At 39.3% G+C, this 22040-nt stretch overlaps 1 protein-coding gene across 2 annotated transcripts; it reads right to left on the minus strand.

Moving 5' to 3' along the window:
• Window positions 1–212: 212 nt before the first annotated feature.
• On the minus strand, window positions 213–21357 carry cd9b (CD9 molecule b). 2 transcript variants are annotated; one of them, XM_064343284.1, is made up of 8 exons: window positions 21077–21357; window positions 5894–5996; window positions 3261–3358; window positions 2911–2985; window positions 2602–2703; window positions 2040–2129; window positions 1835–1918; window positions 213–821 (listed from the first exon to the last, which is right to left on the minus strand). In XM_064343284.1, exons 1-8 carry the CDS (start codon window positions 21143–21145, stop codon window positions 756–758), a joined length of 687 nt encoding a protein of 228 aa, XP_064199354.1. In that variant the 5' UTR covers window positions 21146–21357; the 3' UTR covers window positions 213–755. The 2 variants fall into 2 exon arrangements, with proteins under 2 accessions (XP_064199354.1, XP_064199355.1); XM_064343285.1 differs by lacking the exon at window positions 21077–21357 and adding an exon at window positions 11221–11405.
• Between the last annotated feature and the right edge of the window lie 683 nt (window positions 21358–22040).

Below are 22040 nucleotides of genomic sequence, written 5' to 3' on the forward strand. Positions count from 1 at the left end.
TTCTCTAAACTCACAATTTGAAAATCCTGTGTACAGCAGGTTGTTTTGTAATAAACGAAATGCTGTGACTTTAGGGTAAACGTTGAGAACATCTTGGAAAATAGCCTACATTAACCAAAAGAAGATGTTTGTTCATATACCCATTGATTTATAATTGGTAGGAAAGTAAAATGTTGCCTGGATGAGCTTACAGTATAAAATCTAAGACCTAATTAGTTATCACAATTTTATTTGGCATTTTAAAATGTTACATTTCTTTGTGTTCAACAAAATAGGTACATACAAATATGTAACATTATTTATAAATCAGGTTACTCTAAAAATAAGACATTAAAAAAGTCAATATTTGAAGCTTAAGGAAAATAAATCCAAAGTACAATATAGCAACAAACACATTTTAAAACCCACTGCAAATAAAAAATACAAGGGGAGCAAAATTAAAGACATTCTTAAACAAGGGATGCCATTAAGAAGTGAAACTACCTGTTCACAATTCATTACAATCCTGATATTATTAGCCGATCTTTTTTTTTTTTTTGTAACTTCAGGAGGATGGTCCCACATCAGTCTAAACCCATAATTTCCATCAAGCATGGAACTCATGATTAGTGATTGGGGTTAAGGTTTTTGTTGTGACTGGCTCTTGATGTCATCAGATTAGAAAATCTTAAGGGCATGTATATATGAAGCTGCAATCATCAGAGTGACTGTTACAAATTAACAAGGCGTGATGTCGTCACAAAATGCCATCCTCCTTATACAATCTCCCGGGTCTTCTTGATGGCACAGCAGAGCATCATGCTGAAGATCATGCCGAAGATCTGGACAGAGGAAGAGAAGGGGGAAAGTGGTATAATGGGAGGTTGTAGATAGAGACAGAGATGCCACTCCCACAGGATCAGTACTGAAGCACACCAGGTTAATTGTACACTTTCTTACCAGACAATAGGCTATTAAGGAACTTGCACTCAAAAACATAGAAGTAAATGCTAAACCAAATATTTATTTATATTGTGAAAAATATAAGTGAAAATATCATATTTAATGTATGCATTTTCATATTCAGCTTAAGTACGATTTAACTACTGTTTGTTTGCATGGAAACCACCCTCCATCAGGAGTAATGACAGTTTCTCATTTAAACATCTTGTCATTAATGACAGCCATGTTAATGCCTGATCAGGTATTTGCCGAGGTGGAAAGTCCAAGGGTCAGAAATTAGAAGTACTGACATGCATTTCTTCCACCCATGAACTCAGCCAGCTGATTTTACTTATTTGTTCTTCCTCTGGCCTGAAGAATTTGGCAAATTAGAAAATCCACATGATTGGAACAAAATACTGGGGAGGTCTCAAACTTTTTCAACCTGGATTTTCCACCACTGGGTATTTGAACCTCTCATTAGAATGTTTCTTTAATTGTTATTCAAGTCTTTGACATCAGCTGTATCGTATAACTGTAGCACATGGGCCTCCACACTGAAATGCAACTGAACACTAGCATTGAATTGTGAGCTAAAGAAAAGTACAGATTTTAACTGACTCTAGACCAGGAATAGACAACTCAGTCCCGGAGAACCAGTCTGCATGCTGGTTGTGGTTCCAACCATTTACCTTAGTTTTAGTTTTCTGACAGCTCTATAAAACTACGCAGGTTCATTCCAGTACTAGAGCACAGAAAAACCTTTAGGATACACTTGCCTTCTGCAGCTGTAAGTGCTTATAAAAATGTCAGGTCAAGATATGATTAGAAGTTGGCACAAAATCCTGAAACTGATTGGTCCTTGTGCACCCCTGCTCTAGACCATGAGAAGGGAGTTTAGAGACCGTCTTACCATGATGACTCCAATGCCAATTCCTACCCCTCCAATGATGTGGAGCTTGGAGTTGAACACTTCCTCAATGGCTGCGGTGCAGCTCTGATACAAAGCAAGGAAATACAGCCATTTTAAAACAAGCCTGTAGTTAGTGTACATTGTTGTGTATGAATGTATGTGTGTCAACAGCCAGTCCCTGAGGTGACAGTGTATTCCCTGTTACCTTGGTGATGAGCTGCTCCAACCCCTCCTTTTTTGGGCAGGTTTCTGAGGCACCATCAAAGATCGCACCTGTGGGCCCACAGCAGTTTAGCTGCAGAGACAGAGAGAGAGACCACAGTTAGTGTGGCTCCCAGTTAACATCCAGGACTGGCAGAAAGCTTCTCTGCATGTGAGTATGTATGGATACTTTGTATTGTATGGCATTACACTCGATCATATTTGTGTTTTATTAAATTTAGATGCAGAGCAGAATGGCAAAACACAAGATAATTAAATTATACCAATGCCCTCTGGGCATTTAGATAAAAACCTACTTCTCATTTGTACAATTATTCATTGTTACAAAGTTTTTTTTTATTTTTTTTTATTTTGCCCCCCGGTGCTGATGCAAAATCAGAACCTATGGTCGACACAAGTATCACAAGAACTCAACACACTTGTGTTTAGAGGGGGGAAACTACGATCAATATTTCCCAATTATGTGAAACTGCTATAGTTTGTCACATGACCAAAGTGATCCTTAAGTGTGTCAGCTGTAAGTGGCTGGCCCACGCTGAACTCACCCCAAACTGGATAAGACGGAGTGACTCCTTGAGTGGCTCCAGTTTCGTCTTTTTGTATTTTTCAAAGGTTTCCGTGTAGAACTGTGTTATGTCATTGACAACCTGTATGAATGAGCAAAAGAGAAAATAGCAGATTTACTTTGGATTCATTCTAAACTCTCTAAGCTATTTCAGGATTGTGGCAGACAGTAAAATAGGCTATGTTTGTGAAATGGAAAGGACAGCTTTTTGCTGACCAATTTATCCTGACTTAGATCCAAGGAACATTATTGTTGCAATCTTGTGTCAGATTGAGTATTAACATCTGACCTTGTCTTGGTTGGAGAAGCCCCAGATTCCAGCAGCCACTTCTGCTGCAAATATGATCAGCAGGAAAAAGAAGAACTGGATGGGAGGAAACAAAAAAAAAAAAAAAAACATTTCAGTTACACCTGCATCAGTACAATACTGTGATGCCAATATCAGGCATAAGGAAGCACATACACAGGTCATTGTAAGCCATAGGCACACAGCAGTTTCATAGCAGTAATATTGTTCTGAGGCATGACTGCAATTTTTAAGCAATGGCACAGACTAAATATAATGCTGTACAGTAAGTTAATTAGAAAGAGGATAGGCAGATATGAGCAGATAGGCAGACCAGGAAGTGATAGACTCACCAATCCCAGCATGCATGGCGACTCCTGGATAGCTCCACAGCAGCCCAGGAATCCCACCACCATCATAAGAGCTCCAGCAGCAATCAGGATGTAGACCCCTGAGAAAGACAATGACATTGGTATATTGCATTGTGTCACCTATTGGCCAGGGCCAGGTACTGCCGCAGCGTAGTTCGAACACCGTAGGTTCACCTTGGACTTGAAGTATGGAAGGTTTTGAAGGAAGGTTTAGTTCTGCAAATCCTGTTCAGTAATATTCTATGGTGTTATTTAGTGTAGAGCAGAATACCAGAGTGAGAATATGGTGGATAATTAGCTAGTTTTTTTTTAATCTAAAGAAAGAAAATAAAAAGGCAAGCTTCACTTCTACAAACACACACCTACTGACAAAACCTGGTCCATTAAGGGGGCTCTTAATGGGGTTTTTGAAATATAGGTTTGTCTGCAATGTTTACAGCATTTCAAGTACCGATTTCAATAACCTTCAAGGACAATTTTCAAAGTTGGATATGAATTGTTAAGTTATAATCTGATAATGCCCTTGATTTTAAAATTCCCAACCTCAAGCTTACATCAATCAGTAAATCAGGGCGATCTGTGTGCTTTAGAGAACCAAACACTGATGTCTCATTGACTGATTTAACATTTGACATTGACTTAACAATGGTTTCAGTTTTTGTTATACAAGCTTTTATGGCAACAAAAGATTCACACATGCTTAAATAATCTTGTGTCAAGTACTCTTCAAAATGCAAGTACTTTAACATCTTTAAATTTCCACATTAAAACACCAAGGACCTTAAAGGATTTCAAGGACCCTTGGGAACATCGAAAATCACATTCATCCTTAAATGCAGGGGAGTGTGAGAATGATGTCACCTCTTTTGTAGATAAGATAGCAACATTGCAGGCTGTGCAAGAGAGATGATATTGAAAAGATAGTAAGGTACATAGCCAAGATAACAAGGCCCAATGTTGGCACATCAAATGTTAATCTACACAAATATCCCCACCCACCACCACAATTCTTCTGGGCAGCCAGCAATTAAGATGTTTGTCATAGCAATGCAGCCCTCTAGTACTGTTCTCTGGCTTTGTTTGTGCCAACGGCTGCCATTGCCATCCCCCCACTGAATTTATCAGTTTGATGGAAAAAATAAAAACAATATTCTGCAGAATTTAAAGATGAAAAAATGTGCACACAAAAAAACCGAACACAAACAACAATGGCCTCCCTGTCCACTGGGTGAATCGACGCTCTCTGTGTCTGCTTCTGAAGGGAACCGCTGCCAGGTCTGAACATCGGCCACAACACAGGCCACCACGACCCCCTCCAGCCTGCCCCAGCAACAGCTCCCCCATTGTATCTGCAGAAGGCCTGCCCCAGCCACAGGCACAGCCTCCTTTAACTGTGGACGTTAGCAGACCTTTCACCTCAGAAGGCACGTCCATCTTGGAAAGAGGCTCAATGCCCAGAGCTTATGCAGTGGAGCTTATTGGGATTGTCTGGTCTTCAACCTCCCCAGACACTCAACACGTCACTCCCCTGCTCACTACCCTCCACTGGCTGCCTGTTATAGCTCGCATCAAATGTAAAACATTGGTCCTAGCATACCAGGCAGTCAAGGGATCAGCCCCAGCATACCTCCACAAGATATTCAAACCCTACATGCCAGCCAGATCCCTCTGTTCTGCTACCTCAGGACGCCTAGCACCTCCCCCTCTTCGCACCTGCACTTCCAGAACACGTCTCCTGTCTGTTCTGGCCCCACGATGGTGGAATGCCCTCCCTGTGGAGGTCAGAACAGCTGAGACACTGACCCATTTCAAACGACGACTGAAGACTCACCTCTTCAGGCTGCACCTCTCCCCATCCCTCCCTTCCCCCCTGTAAATGACTAAGCTTAGGGTTGTAACTAGGCAGCTGTTTCATAGGTGACTAACTGTCTTTACGACTACTTGTATTTTTTCCATAGATTGCATTGTTGCCGTTCTCGTTGTTAGTGTTAATCAGTTTAACCATCAGGGTCCAAGTTGAACTATGCGGTTGTTCCCTGCACTTGGACCGGTACTTCTCTCTAGGGGTTTCATCATACTTGTTCCTGGTTATGGTTATACACTTTGTTGTACTTCGCTCTGGATAAGAGCGTCTGCCAAATGCCTGTAATGTAATGTAAATGTAATGTCTAATTTGTCTCATTTTGTTTACAATGCAAAAGTCCACATTGCTGCGGAGTGTTTTCACAGTGACTTTTTTCTCTGGCGAGTAAGGATTGTCAGGTCAGGGTCACTGGTGTACAAGGTAAACAATAGTCCAGGCAGTTTTACAGGGAATTACAGTTATACACAATAGGAAGTTACAGTGTTAGTCACACAATAGTCACAACCAGGCAGATGTGTTTTTTTTGTTAGAAATTAAACTATACCAGTTTTAGAGCTACCAGGACTAGTATCAAATCTCTCTCTCATTCTCTCTTGCTGTCTCTTACAAGCACACAAGATGAGCCCTTTGATTGAGATAACATTACCTCACCAACGAACCAGGTCAAGGCCAGTTCCCATAGATACTACCTCTCATAAGGGGAGCCTGAGTGATTCATATAGAGTAGGCAAGGGCAAGTGCTCAGCCTTACCTGTGAAGAACACAGACGGAGACTCTTCTCCTTCAAAGAGGCCCTTGGTCGAGGAGTCAAAACGCAACCATAGTCCGACAGCGAACACTGCTGTGCCTGCAAGCTAACAAACAGAAGCAAACTTGTTTAGTCAAGAGGTTTCCTTCTTTACTTTTCATTTTACATCGTTCGTACCATGTCTTCATTATTGTACTAAACAAAATACAAATGTCAGATGTTTGATATACATTTTTGTAAAATTCAGACATTTTGATATTTTTATGCTTGTCCTTGTTCAACATTAACTACATGACCATTTGGCATCAACACATAGTAAATGTGAACAGTTCAGTTCTTTGATAAAAGACCTTTTCATGACAAGAACAATAAGCAACTCAGCTCCGCTTTGCTTTTCAGCAATGATAAACAAATCCTTCTGTAACAAACAGTGTACAGTTTCCTTGCTCTAAACCTGTGGTGGCAAATGTGCATAACAAACCGGTATTTCTATATTTCTGATGGTGCTCTGGTTGACAAGTATTTACATTAGCCTTCTGAAACAGATGCATTATTGTGGAATTTACACTTTGTACAAATTAAATACATGAAATTCATCCACTGGTGTTCAGAGCTGCACATGTTTTTGGTGGAAAAACTGCATGTGTAATGTCCTCCAAAATAATTCAAACCTTTGATAAAAATGAGCAAAGGCAGCTGCATAAAATAAACCATGAAGGTATTGAGACATACTGTCTGCTCAAAAATGATATTGTTATTCTAATGTTTGTGCAACTGCTCAGTGAAAAAAGGTTTCTCCCAAATGGATATTCATTACAGTAGTTACAATCCTTGTTTTCAGTAATTGGTAAGGATAGCACTATTGAGCCAGCTTCTACAGTGTTTCATGAGAATGGCAAAACCTCAAGCTGAGCAACTGCCACTTGTTACTCAGCAGTGTTTGACAGACACAAGTGTGCACTGTTTAAAGTTGAGGAATCAGTTTCCAGTTACTGTTGCCTACTGTAAAGTAACTGAAGGTGAACTATCTACATCGCGCATGCAAGTAATTGCCATGGTAACACAATGTTAAAATGTACATTTCACAATAGCCCACACTGACACAGTCCCACACATTGGCATGCCCTTTCAGAAGTTACTACAGATTAAAATGACAGAAGGATGGTTCACAAAGGATCGAACTGTTCAGGCTTTAACCAAAGATCTACAGCCAGGTGTGAGGCACAGTTTTTTCACAGCCTTCTGCATGCTAATTTCTTCATACCGTGAGGAAAAAGCTGATATTGGGCTGGGCAGTCTCTGTCCTGTGTGTCAACAGTACCATTTTACACATACAGCTGCTCATACACTGAACTGCATGATGTCAGAATAAGAGTTCATGAGAGGCCAACTGTCGACAAGATTAGAGTGACATTTGCATTTTCAGTTCTCCTTTTGGCAAAGGGCAGATTAGACTAAAATCATCTGATACTTGCAGGTTCATACCAGCAAAAAGGAATGTCAGTTTTGTCAGTGTCCACTAGTACTCTCCCAATGAAACAAAAGCATACTACACCAGTGGGGAATGAAGCAAGCATGTTACAAGAACACTCATGCTTAAATATGCAACTGTAATTTCCTAAATCCCTACATTCAAAATAGTTACCACAGGAGTGTTTCTTTCAGATGGACTAGGGAAGGGTCAGGAATAGAAACAAAAAAAAACAAACAAACAAAAAACCACAGTAAGACATGGAACAAGATGGAAGGGCAATCTCGATCATAACATGCATTGCCTTTCAATTGACTCAGTCGGGAATCATACCCTCATAAAACAACTGTGGTCTCACACTGGTGACAAAACAATAACCTCTAAAATGAAAATGCAAGAGCGTATTCATCTAAACACCAACCCACTGTCATGCAGCATTGCAGGCAGTAATCAAAATGAAGCTCATAGATACCACACTGGTCTGCCTGAGTCACATAAGCTCTCCACTGGCAAGTGCTGTGTTCTTGTTTTTCTTTGAGTCCACCAGTCTTCACATGTTAGGACATCACCTCAATAAGCCAGTGCTTACATTCTCCATCACAGTAAACAATACAGAAAAACAATGAATGTAAAAACCTCCGATCATCTAAGGCAGTGGTAACCAACCCTGTTCCTGGAGATCAACTGTCCTGTAGGTTTTCATTCAAACTCTAACAAAGCACACCTCATTCAACTGCTAGGGATCTTGTTGAGCTGCTAATTAGTAGTCACGTGTGCCAAATTAAGGCTGAAATGAAAACCTACAGGACGATAGATGTCCAGAAACAGGGTTGGTCACCACTGATCTAAGGCATAGTAGATGTTGCTGTGGAGTCACCCGGAAGGCTGGTAAGAACAGTGCATGCTGTGTTTTTGGCTTTTATGTTTATATGTAGCTCAAAACATAATAGCCAAGCTAAAAAGTAATTATTCTCATTCTCCTCTGTTCCACTGCTTCAGCCTCTGGGATTCTGTGGTTTCTGAACTCCTTCTACAATAACAGGCTTTACATAACATAACCATGGGGACAGTGGCAGGCTGTGGGCTTGGTAATGAGGAAGCTGAAATCTTACTTACCCATCATTGGTCTCAAATGGTTTTCCTTTATTCTGATTCATTATAAAGCTTAACAATCATTTGAATCTTCCATACCTATTGGCAGGTGATTCCTTTTTCTAAATTGTGAATGTCTCACATAGCTCGTCCTCTGTGCCACATTAAGAAATTTAAACGTATGAGTTGCATTTAGTAAAATCAATGTAATTGTTACATTGACAAAAGACAGTTTTAATTTAGTTGTAAATCCATTCTGTTACCTGCCTCATATCACACTGGCTATGAGTATAATGCAGGCTAACAATTTTTTTAAACTGCAGAATGAACACAATAATTGATTTTACATCATACACATGCTTTGGTTATAGGCATGGAGAAAAGGAGAACATTTATCCTGATAAATTTATCATGGTAACCATGGCAAAATAACAGACAAATGATTCACGTCTCAAAAGCAAACAGGAAGGGATACAAAATGTAATTCGAAAGCTTTGTATTGAAAATGAACAGGAAAGCCCGAATGTCCCTCTCAAACTAACCTCAACGGTGAAATAAAGCTTTGGAATAAGGAATTCTTGAATGACTGGATCAAGAATGTCAAAGCCGTATAACTACATCATCATCCATTCCTCTATCCACTTAATAAGGTTGTTCTCACAGAATATGGACTCAAACGTAGTAGCAATATTTGGAAGTGAGGTTGTGCTCACTTTGTTTTGTAGCAATAAGACGTAGCAGAAGAAAAACCCAAATATTATGAGAAACATGAATGCACACATGCAAGCCACAAGGAACTGAATGTGTACACGCACATGAGCCGTGTACACAAATTTTTCTGATGTGCTTTGTTTCTTTCACAATGTAAAATTGCTCAAGACTGACATACAAGCTGGTGACTCACTCATATGCTTAAACTGCCTTTTACTCCCACAGCCCTAGTAATGCTGTAGTTGTGCGCTTAATCATGGGGCTTGGGCTGTGGGGCCTGGGGTGCCACTGTGCCATTTCTGAGTCACCTCCACAGATGCTGTCAGCGACACCTCCCTCAGTGCATACTGAAGTGTGCATTTGCAGGAGTCGCATTACCACATACATTCACTTACATGCACATTGTTTCCAAGAACTGTACAGGTCTTGTGTAAGGGGAATCTGATGCTTTTAGCTAAGCCTCAAACAGGAGTGTAACTTCCTGATCTTGTTTCAGTTGATAAAAATGACTAGCTCCGACTGCACACTGTAAACATAAATCATTTGCCCTCACAGAACATTTGGAGATAATGGACGTGCCAACCACCACCAGGCACCTGCTGGCTGTACTTGGAATTTTTTTATCTGAACTTGGGTTTGGTTAATACAAACAGAAATCTGAGTTAAAAAAATTTGTCCCATGTTATTTGAAGTAGGTATTTATGGAATGGGGGGTTTGTAGTTGGACAAAAAAGTTATCAATCAATGGACTTAGATTAAAGTCATTATTTGGCCCATTGTATGAAGCATTAGAGAGCTGAATAAATATTGGATAGAGAATTGTTTAATTATGCTCACTCTCACAAGGTCACTACACTATACAATTGCTTTTTCCTATACAATATGTGGTTTGCAATAATCAATTGACCACTAGGCTTAACATATATATTTGTTTATTTCATTGGGTTAAACTGGTCCACATTAGAGAGGCACATTTACTGCCTTTCCTGTAAGTTTGAGACCACAACAAAAAGCATTAGCTCAAAGGCATTTCACATCAGGGAGCAAAAGCCTACTCCATCCCACTGTCTCTAGCACTCTAATGGGAATTTTCCATTATTAACCAAACATTGACTTCAAGTACCCACTACTAACAAACAAATGAATGATAACCATTGTGGGGACACTAATGGAAGCTACGTTTTGGACGAAAATAAACACTATTTGCAGCCTAATTGGGAATGTTTGTGGTATGGAGTAATTAAAAGCTAAATAATGTTGAAATGAGCCAGAAAATGTTCCAGTTGCAAACAATTAAGGTAGTAACCAGAGATTTTGGCCCATGGGGAGTGTGGAGAAAGGGGAGCACTTTGTGTCTCTCACTCTATTTAAAACTCCTCAATCAACACAGCTATAGTCAATAGTTTCACCACTGGTCGTTTGGTAGCCTAGGCTGAAATTCGCTTGTCCAATGGCATGACACACAACACAAGGCCACTTTCAAACCATGAGACACAAATAACACTAACCCACTCACTGCCTAGATCTGTTCCTGTACATCATCTTTGCTCCCAATGTGTAAAACTACTCCATAATCATTAACTTTTTTAACACTTTTGGTCCTTGGCAGCAGAAGTTACTTACAGGAAATTGTTGCTTACAAAAAGCCTGAAGGTCCTAGTCAGTTCATGAAATGAGTAACCAGAAAACAACTCTCTGACATATCTGAACACATGCTTATATTCACTGTACTATAAACAAACATAGATCAGGCCAAACAAATATAACATACTCTAGATCTGTTTAACAAAATAGCAATCTGGGAGTGAGAAAATTTGCCATCTGCAGCAATGCTAGTATCTGTTTATTCAAATCAATCCACTTTAAAGAATACAAGATACATACATAAATGTTCTTTCAATTTACGCATTTTTAAAATGTCTGCTCACCTTGCATAACCAGGAAACCTGGAGAATATAATCTCCGCTTGATTTTGTGCAGACCTCTTACCGTTCGCTCTCAGTTTTCAAACAAAACCATACATTTTGCAACACCCAGTAAGATTGAAAAAACCTACCCAGAAGAGGAAATTGAAGACAAACATCAGATATTTCACACACTTAATTCCTCCAACTACTCCCATGATTGTAGTCTGTGAAGTTGTAATGTTGGGAAGAAAAATCTACTCCAAAGGAAAGGCACTCTCCTGTTTCTTCTGCTCCAAGAGAAAGAATTCCCAGTAACCACACCCATGTATGGCTCACCTGTTCTTTGTTCCGCAGTTGGATGGGGGGAGGGGCTGGGCTAAGATAAGTGGGCGTGAACTGACATGGGTCAAAAGATAAAATTTAAATGGAAGTGCGCCAAAACTTAACACACTTAAATGAGTGTTTTTTTTTTTTTTTAAAGTACTTTTATCCATTTCCGTAAACACTAAGAGATTTATGGGTAGAGTTTAGAATCTGTTGAATTTTATTTTCTTCCTTTAGAGGACAAAGTGCACTGCAATGGTGAATAGAGATGTCTTCTCAAATTTCAGTGCAACAAAGCCACTTAAATCAATGCAAAATTGTTTATGCAGCTCTGTGCCATAAATTCCTTTACCTATGATACAATTATCAGAGGATTTGTTTGGAGTTATCCAGGATTCAATCACATGACACTAACGGCAATATAGCTGTCTTACAGCACTGAAAAAGGCACTTCTGTCATTTCCAAAACCATGAACATGCATATCAGCTGGAGCTCCAGCTAGAACTTCCCGGAAGAAAGCTTTTTAAAAGAGTTTTTACATTTTAAAATTGAGCAAAGTTTGTTTTTTATTCTGAATGATGTCTCTGGCATGGTTTTCAGTCCTTTGCAGTCATGCACTTGAGAAGTGCTATGTTAATAGAACACAACACAGCCATGGGCAAACAACAATAAAACAAAGTGGAGGGAATGATTTAAGCCCTCTTCATTTCGATCGCTTCCTCTGTTCCTGTCTGACGTTACCACGGCAGCCATGAGTGCGGCTTCTGGGACTGGAAGCCCTCTTGTTTGTGAGAGCAGGTAACTCAATCCGGCAGTCCCTATGGACACACACTGGGAACCAACAACACTGCCTTTGTCTCCCTGCCTGACTGCCTTTCTTTTTCACATGCAAAATACAGGGAATGTAGTAGAACAGCAAGGAAGAAGACTGCGAGGAGGGTTTTGGGAGAAGCTCTGGGCTATCAATTTCTAGGATGCAGACCACTGATTGGACTTACACGCAGTGTCACTGTTTCCTTTTTGTATTAAGAAGATAAAGCATAAATACTACTAAACTTTGAAGCAATAACTAGCAGCTAGCAGCTTTTCTTTGTTGCTATGTATCTAAGATCTTGGTAAACGCCCACATTTCATACTCTCCTACTGCCAGAAACAGTGATAAAGCAACTGACACATTTACATATTATCTCAATTCAATTCAAATACATTTTTTTCAGCTGTGACACGAAAGTCATGGGTTTGCTAACGAGGTAGATGCATTGCAGTGTAATACAAAGCTGATATGAGTGATCGCATTTTCATATGTAACTACAACAAAAATGGCAATAATATTGTTAGCAAGTATAAGTACAGGAAGTCCTCCACAAGCATGCAGGGCCATAAGAACCCTAGATGAACAAGAGAGAAACAAGATATGAACTTCATAAGCAAAGCAGTAGCATTAGGCTGAAACAGGCCCTTAAAGACTAATTAAACAGCTAAAATAGAAATTATTACTATTATTAATAGTAACAATGATGATGATGATCATATATTAATATTATTATTATTATTATTATTATTATTATTATTATTACTACTACTACTACTACTTATATAGCTCTTTTAAAAACATAAATTATAAACTCAAAACAATTTAACACTTAAACTTAGCACCAAGGCTGAATACATTTCACACATAACAATGAAAAAACCAGCATAAAAATAGTTCAACAATAGTGAATTCCCACAAGATTAGAAGCACAGGCACAATATTAAAATTGCCAGGGACATACTCCAATTCCTGCCTCTGGTATGTGGTACAGTATAACTGCCTGAAATTGTTCAGACAGACTCAGAATCAGAGTCAAGAATAGAGTCACTTTTAGGGGGCTTGTAGTATATCTTTGGTCACCTTTAAATAGGAACATAGTTATTGCATTTTTTTTTGGATAGCCAAAAAACCAATGTAAAGTACATGAATATCAGTTAATGGAAAAGACAGATTGAGCTTACTGGAAAAATCTTTCAATCCAAGTTGTAGCCATAAGAATGGTATAGCGATCTTATGCTGATTTGTCTATAGTCTAATTTCCCTATTTTAATTACTTCTCTTCACTGAAGTGGTATATGCCCTCTACCACTGTCGAGTGAAATAGCTCCCTTTGTACAGCATGCTATCAGGCTACAGCATCATGTATATACGGGCATTTAAACTTGCCTTTTCATCAACCTATCAATATAATGGCTGCCTCCCCATTATTCCCAAATGTATGTGGCCAGCATCACAGCTCACATTGGATGGAGCCCTACATATATCTGGTCTAAGACATATAGCTGTTTTCAGTGTTATTCACACAATCATCCCAGGTGGTGCTACCACATGTTTCTTGCACTGTTTGTGCTCCTCGGTTTAAAACTGGGTCTCCTCCCACAAATACAAGTGTAAGCCATTCAGACTTTAGAATGCACAGACACTGTGACCTTTTGTTGCCAGTCATTACTGAGGTTGAATGTTTACTTTTGGAATAGGACTTCCTATTTGAGAGCTTGTTTCTCATGACATGGGTCAGATGACACAGAGCATAGCGAATAGACTCAGTCATCGAGATTGTGAACCCGGCCTAGCATTTCATGCAGCCTGATGACCTCAACCTGACAAATCAGTTTGACGATGTCATGTATTCAAACACACATACCAACACAACATCTCTTCATGCGTTTTTCTAGCACCAATCCAGACTACACTGTACATGAGCAATTGAAACCTCATGGTATCGGTTCCTCTATTAAGTTAACCTCTCATCAATTCATTCTGTCCCATTTTATCCCAATAGTGAGTAACTGTGAATCAAAGTCAGCAGGATATTATGCAACAGCCATCCCTCTGACCATCTGTTGCAATTCACAGAGCGTGTGAAAAAGTGAGATGGAAATATCTCAACAGGAGATACCCCTATCTGCTTTTCTCCTGTCTCCAAAATATATCCCACTTTTTACACCTTACACAGGGGCTTGTGACAACAGGTTTTTAAACAACACACGTCTGTGCTGGTATACACTTAATGGCACTTAATCACCGTTTATTAAAGCTTTGATCTTTCAGCCTTTGAAAAAAAACCCATTCAAAGTTTGATGGCAATTATATAAGGGAGCAGAATGAATTTAATTCTGGTCTCTACTTAACCATCCAAAAACAGAAAATGGAAACAGTGCACATTGAATCAACATAATTTTCCAGACGTTCATTCCCAATAGTATATTGAGACACAGTGGCTTTTCACTTTCTTGTGGACACATGCTAAAGTGGATTGATCTGAGGCTGTATTCACAGAACACTGTAACGTGAACCTGGAAGGATAGCAGCAGAGGTGGAAAAACTATGCAAAAGGGCTTGTTTCAATTGCAGATGCTGCCAAGGTGTCTACTGAAATGACCCTAACCAGTATATAGAAGATTAAACATTGTGCAAATGTATTGTATTGGAGGTTATTCTGAAAAGCACCCTTAACAAACAGGTTGTCATAGAGCACATATAATTAACACTTTTCAGAAGGAAAAAATAAAAAACCTTAATTGAGCTAATGTGGGAAATCCTGTAATCCTATTATTCCCAGCACTCTTAAAAGGCGATCAAGCTGAACTGGGTGGGATTCAGAGAAGAATAGCCAATTAAAAGCAAGAATATTCACACAATTCAGCAGCACAGGACGACAGGCAATTTGGGTCCTGTGGTGGCAAACTCTACTCATCACGTATAGAAACAGTACTTGCAAAGACTATGTAAATACACTCTAGTGTCACCCCATTTACCACTGTGAGGCCTACTACCACTGCCTATGTTGGCCTATGTGCAAAGAAGCTGTAGCCAGTTAGCTTAGCACTGTATATTGTTTATGTTTGTCTTTAGGGCTTAAAAACTGAAGAGATAAACACAGAAGGGAGAAAGACCAAAGCTGTATTCACTAATCACAGCACACAACCAGAGCTCCATATAGGTAAGTCCAGGTTTTTTTTTCTTTTCCTTTTCCTTCTTTCAGCCTTGGACTGCAGATAAAGTCTAGACAGTCGTCTCAATCTGGGCTGCCACCCAACATTCCTCATTTGCCCTGCATTTTATGTAGGTTAATACTGTGGAAAAGAGGTGGCACTATAACTGCCAGCTACTAGCTTGTGTTAGAACGGTTGCTGCTCTGTAGTGGGAAAAGGGTACTGGAGACACAACACTGGTGTCAGTTACAATGGAGAAGCATTCATGGTGAGATAGGTACAGTTCCCAAGGCTACGGAGATGCAATAGATTCTGCACACTACTAACTGTGTAAGTTCCTGGTATTTTGAAGCATGTGGAAACTGACAAGCACATAGCTGTGATTTTATTTTTGGAATCTGCCTCACCATCCTCAGTGAGAATTCCTGACTATGCTGCAAATAACTTTTGTAATCTATGAATAAAAAGAACCCATCAGAAATGTCCCGCTGTGAAGGATTAATATCAGGTCTAATTTTCAATGTAATCTAATGTTACGCTCCCGTGTTTTCATGGAGATGCACTAACAAATTTCTGTCGTAGCTGAACAGCTTAGCGAATAAATAAGCTGCAGATGTCATTCGTTAGACTTGTAATTACATATAAAAAGAGGGGAATAATACACTAAAAAAGCTATTAAGTTCATATATCATACACTTCCAAAAGGAGCATTCTGAGAAAGTAATTCTGGTTAAAGTACAGCTTCTTGGCTTTTATCAAAGGGAATACATTTGGTTTCACCATGTAGAAATTCCAGCACTTTTTATATATTGTGCCTCCATTTCAGGGCACCATAATGCTGAACAATTGGCTTTACATATGTTTCTGATTAGTCAAGTGTGGTCAATTGCTTCCTTTGAGCTATGAGAGCTTTCAGTATCTAGTCTTGATTCAAGGTTTTGATTGCGTTTGGAATCTGCTATTGATGCTTGTCAACATGAGAACCAGAGTTGAGCCAATGAAAGTCAAGGAAGCCAATATGAGACTGTGAAATAAGAAAAAAAAAACTGTCAGAGATATAGGCCAAACCTTAGGTTTAACAAAATCAGCTGTTTTGGAACATCTTTAAGAAGAAAGAGAGCTCTGGTGAGCACAGTAATCACAAAGGGCCCAGCAGGTCAAGGAGCACCTCTACAGTTGATGACCAAATTCTCACCATAATGAAGAAAACCCCCCAAATACCTACTGACATATCATGAACAGAAGTACAGAGGCTACACCGCAAGACACAAACCACTACTTGGCCACAATAACAGGATGACACAATTACCAGGAAGTACCTAAACTAGCCAGCTGAACTGAACATGCATTTATATGCTGAATAGAAAACGTAAAGCAACTAGCCCCTGAAACAAGCAGGAGCTGAAGATGGCTGCAGTACAGGCTTGGCAAAGCATCACCAGAGAAGATACTCAGCACCTGCTGATATCTATGGGTCACAGACTTCAAGCAGTCATTGCATACAAAGTATATGTGACAAAGTACTAAACATAACTACTTTCATTAACATAACATTAATATGTCCCAAACATTATGGTGCCCAGAAATAGGAGGGTCACATAATTTCTACATTTATATACTTTCTACCAAAGTATATAAATATGCTTAAAAAGAGCTGAAAATTTGCTCTTTAATCACATGTGAATTGTTTGATTGCAAATCTAAAACTGTAGTACAGAGCCAAAAATGTCTATATATTCTGATTGTTTAGCAAATTATGAATGCCATTTTTGAAACTATTGCCCTAAGGCTCTAAATGCAATGTTTCAAATAGTGACTCAAAATAGCATTTAAAAAAAAAAAAAACACATGTAGTCACATGTAGTTTCCCATGATGAGAGAATCATGGTATCAGTGTGCTCCAAAATTGTTCATGGTGTAACAGTGAGAGTGCAGAAATTGTGAGAAATGTTCTGTATTTTGACAACACTATGCTGTTCTTGCAAAACATTGGATAATGAATAGTGGCCATTTGCTTTTTTTTTTTGCCCCTTGTGTTGAAAGTGCAAGGAAGACCTAGCGTTTCTATCCTGGGGACATTTTTGATGAAATGGGCTTAAATTTAACAAAGTAAAGAATGTGACCTGGAATATTAGTCATTAGCCCCCCGGGCAGCGCAGAGGAAACACCTCTGTGTGTGCCACCCGGCTTGATGATGGCGTTGAGGGCTCCAGGCTGTTATTCCGGATCTGTGAATCCTGTCCTCTGTTTGCTTTCCTGGATGAGTTGCATGAAATCCTCTGCCAGCCAGGAGAAGAGCTCTCACAGGCCACAGTATGGATAAGCCTAGGCTTGGCCTGGACTACAGTACTACAGGGCTGGTCTACAGCACATCAGCAGGTTGGAGTAATTGACCAGCCAACCAGTGCTCTCATTTTCTGAGCCCCTTTACTCTGCCTGTGTTGGCACAATGCTCTGTTCCAAGCCATGAAGGACACATACGGTGGTATCACACAATGGCAATCAAGCAGGAAGGGTTTCACCCAAGTGCACTAAATGAAGCACAAAGCCTTTTGCTCCACTGTGGAGGGTAACTTGACTGTACATACATTAATGCCTTGAAGCCCAGGAATGATAGATCGCTTAACTCCTGTTTAGTTGCACTTAAATATAATTGTGGTAGCCTATATAACTGGAGAATGTACTATTTTTGGAGTTTATTTAATAAATTATGCAGTTGTTCTTATACTTAAATTATTGAATTACTGATGGCGCTACTCTTTTTTGCATGGGGGAAGGGCAGGTGGAAAATTCTTTTCTCCCACCATTTCTTCTCCATGATTTAATAATGTTCAATCACAAATGAAGGCAAATCCTGTTGCTACAGCAAAATCCAGAAAAATACAATGATTTTGGGAGAAAACACTTGAACATAAGAGTCCTGCAAATTGCAAAGCCAAATCCTTTCTGCACTGCAATCCACCACCTGAGCTGCCAGATTGTAGGTGCAGCCTGCACACTGAATGGCTCTTGCACATGCTGTATCTTGCTCTGTATCTATTAATATCCTTCATAAAATTTCCTTTTATATTTTTTTTCATCCAACTGATTGTTTTTTTTTTTTTTTTGTTATTTACTAAGACATGTTAAAAGACCATTACAGGAATCAAGGCATGAGGGGGGAAAAGTAAGAATGGTGACCTCTGCGTCTTTAAAATTCAAAATAGATTTCATTCTTGAAATATTCCTCAGGTGATAAAAACATGACTGAACAACCTTGTTGACGTGGCTCTCAAAGCTTAAACCAGGATCAAATTTGACACCTTGGTTCTTTTCAATGGATTTGACATTATTAAAAAAGGGATCAAGAGATGATTAGATTTGGGCATGTAAATGTTCCGGACCAATTATGAGAACAGGCTTTGTCAGAATTTAGTTTAAGAAAATTAGTTGACACCAGTCCATAAAGTCTTCTCGACAGTTAACTAAACGGGACAGGTTTGAAACGTTGTTTGGCTTCACCGGAAGGAATAATTGAGTATGATCTGCGTAACAATGAAAACAAATGTAATGTCACTGAACTATATGGCCAAAAGGAAGCATATATAAAGAAAAATAAGATCAGTCCCATGGTGGACCCCTGAGGCACTCCACAAGGTATATGAGAGGAAGAGTGGGTTGGCAGTTCCAGATCTGCCAACCCACAACCCTAACCTTTAAATCAGTACTCCATGATCAATGGTGTCTAAAGCTGCATTTAAATCTCACACCATTATAGGACAGTCACCAGCATCAGCATTCATTAAAAGATCATTTGTGACCTTCATGAGTGCAGTCGAGGTACTATGATGCTGGCAAAAAAAACCTGACTAAAACTTTTTAAAGATATGGTTGTTTTTTAAGGATGCCAAAAGTCATAGTGAAACCCAATTTGATGGGTCAAGGCCAAGTTTTTTAAAAACAGGCTGAACACAAACTGTCTTAAAATCAACAGGGACACAGCCAGCGCTTTGGGAGCCATTAATAATAGAAAGTAAATAAGGGGCTACCACTTCTATTACCTCTAATACCTATGAGAAATTTGGAATGCCTGAGCTCAACAGGACTTCGTGTATGACACAATATCCATTAGATCATGATAAGAGTTTGAAAAAACTGGCAAGATATGTCAGTGAAGGACACAAGAGCAGAAATAACAGATTGGATATCCTTAACATTATCAGTAAAGAAGAGTATCAACTTTAACATTAAACAAACTAAAACATTCTTCACTTGAAGATTCGCACACTCAAAGTGAATGTGTTTAAGCAAATAAACTGTGTTGAATAGAAACCTGGGGTTATGCTTATTAGCATGGACACATCAGAAAAGTACTTTTCTTGTTCATGTCTGTTAGTGACTGAAATATTCATGATAATAACAAAGCCCTTTCGAAAAAACCTATGCTTTTGAAACTTGTTTCTTGGTTGCTTTAGACATATGTCAACCTGTTCAATGGGGGCACTGATTGTTTTGGCTTAGAAACCGAAATGTTTAAGGGCCTGAACTTTTCATGATACAAATTTAATGTGATTGATTGTATAATTAAATATTAGCATTGTATTGTGATTTTGAATGCTGTTTTGGCAGCTATGTCATTTTCAATGTTCATCCATAATCTGTTTTGTCTAAAGCTTTCATTAAATGATGCATCTTAGTTTAGATAATAAGACATGGTGCAGTAGGCCAATGTAACTGAGTAAAAAGAAAAGAAAAAAAAAATTCTCCATCTCCCTTATTTAAATGCAAGTATATGCAAGTGTGCCAAGTCTGTCAAATTATACATTGAACTCGGGATGGGCGTGTTGTAGCGTTCCCTTGTATTCCACTGTAAAACACGAGTCAATGGACACCCTGTAATCTTAATTTGTTTGAGAGATTAAAGAATTCTATTTTTAGAATCTCAAGATTAGAAGAAAACGTATGACGGGCGTCTGTATGATTCTCTGTGCCCACTTACTCTGGAGTGACGCGCCCACCAGTAAAATGTAAAGCCAGCGAAAAAGGACTGTTGATTTTAGACTAATGCAAATTACAATCACAGGCCACTTAGAAAGATGTTGCCCCAGAGATCAAAACGGAGACATTGGCATCCCCGAGCCGCCCGCCAAACTCCAGAAACAATATGGAGTCATCAGTGATATCATAATCTCATCAAACAAGCAAAACGAGATCACTGTTACTCCGGGTAGTAACACGATCTAAAACTGGGCTACTGCGGGTCATTTGGACGTAGGCTACTATCAGGACAATAAGATTTAGACCCCGAAGATAACGGAGACGTAGCCAATAGTCTGTCTAGAAAAACCTTCCCCTGCGTTCTTTGCGCATTCTTACATCAACGATCTGCATTGCTTTAAATATTTTAAAAGTCCAAAGGTATGTTTGCGGCGTGCAGTTATCCAAAGGAATGCAATTAATTATGCAAACGTCCCACAACATCAAATACAATTGTGTAGCAGAAAAAGTATTCGTTAACCATCACAAATAAGGGTGCTTCAACATTTACACGAGCAAATACTGAATTATGTCGCTTTGTAATTTAGCATATCGTTCCATAGCCTACGAAGAACGTCCACATGCGAGCAGTTTCTGAAACCCCTTACTGGACAGGTGCGTTCCTAAAGATAGCTGTAATCAGAGCACGATATACACAGAATATAAATTTCGAAAACAGAACAGCTGAAACTTACCCAAAAAATAAAATTGAAGGTGAACAGCAAATATTTAATGCACTTATCTCCACCTGTCAACGCTGCCATAATGTAGCCTACTCTAATTAGGATTTTTCTTTTAGGAAAAATAAGTTACGTTTAAAATAAGTTACGATTCAAAAATAGAAACACGTATGCTACGACTACGACGAATAATCAGTCGTTTATAAAACATGAATTGTTGTATGTCCTCTATTGTGTGAGCGGTGGTCGTTCGTGTGACTGCCTCCAACACTGCTCGCTGCTAGTACATAGTGAAGTCAGCCTGCGTATATAACGGCACACTCCCACCAGTACTGCGGTCGGAAGAGCCTACTCACATGGTCACGGCCTTTCATAGACATCGAGTGGCTTCCCCCTTTCTTTCTTTCTTTCTTTCTTTCTTTCTTTCTTTCTTTCTTTCAGAAAGCACACTGTTTTCTTACCTTATTTGTTAAACTGAATAAACTATATCCCCAATTTTAAAGATAAAACATAGGATTAAAAAAAAATGCTTGATGAAAATTATTATTGCTGCAAGCAACCATGTTGCAGTGGATTTCGGAGTGGAGGTTTTATGTTTTTTTGTCTATAGTTATGTCTCACATCCACGTGTGCCAACATTCACCCACCGAGCACTCACATGCGCGCACACACACACACACACACACACACACATGTTTGTATTGCTATACTTGTGAGGACTTCCCATTGACTTACATTCATTCCGTAACCTCTAACCCTAACCCTAACCCCAACCACTACCTGCCTAACCTTAACCCTAACCTTAACCTAATTGTAACCCTAAGTCCTAACCCTAAAACAGCCTCTTGAACTTGTGGGGACCAGCAAAAGGTCCCCACCTTGCGTAGTTCTCCTCATCTTCCTATCCTTGTGGGGACATTTGGTTCTCACAAAGATAGTAAAACATGCCCACACACACACACACACACAGGTGCAGACC

The sequence above is a fragment of the Anguilla rostrata genome, chromosome 7, assembly GCF_018555375.3.
Source record: "Anguilla rostrata isolate EN2019 chromosome 7, ASM1855537v3, whole genome shotgun sequence".
Lineage (NCBI taxonomy): Eukaryota > Metazoa > Chordata > Actinopteri > Anguilliformes > Anguillidae > Anguilla > Anguilla rostrata.

What these genes read in the sequence shown, in the direction of transcription:
- cd9b (XM_064343284.1), bottom strand. Translation starts at nt 21,145, where the DNA reads ATGGCAGCGTTGACAGGTGGAGATAAGTGCATTAAATATTTGCTGTTC. An exon ending in CCTTCAATTTTATTTTTTGG is followed by an intron (nt 5,997 to 21,076) that starts GTAAGTTTCAGC and finishes TCTGTTTGTTAG; the next exon opens with CTTGCAGGCACAGCAGTGTT. An exon ending in TTGGCATTGGAGTCATCATG is followed by an intron (nt 822 to 1,834) that starts GTAAGACGGTCT and finishes TCCTCTGTCCAG; the next exon opens with ATCTTCGGCATGATCTTCAG.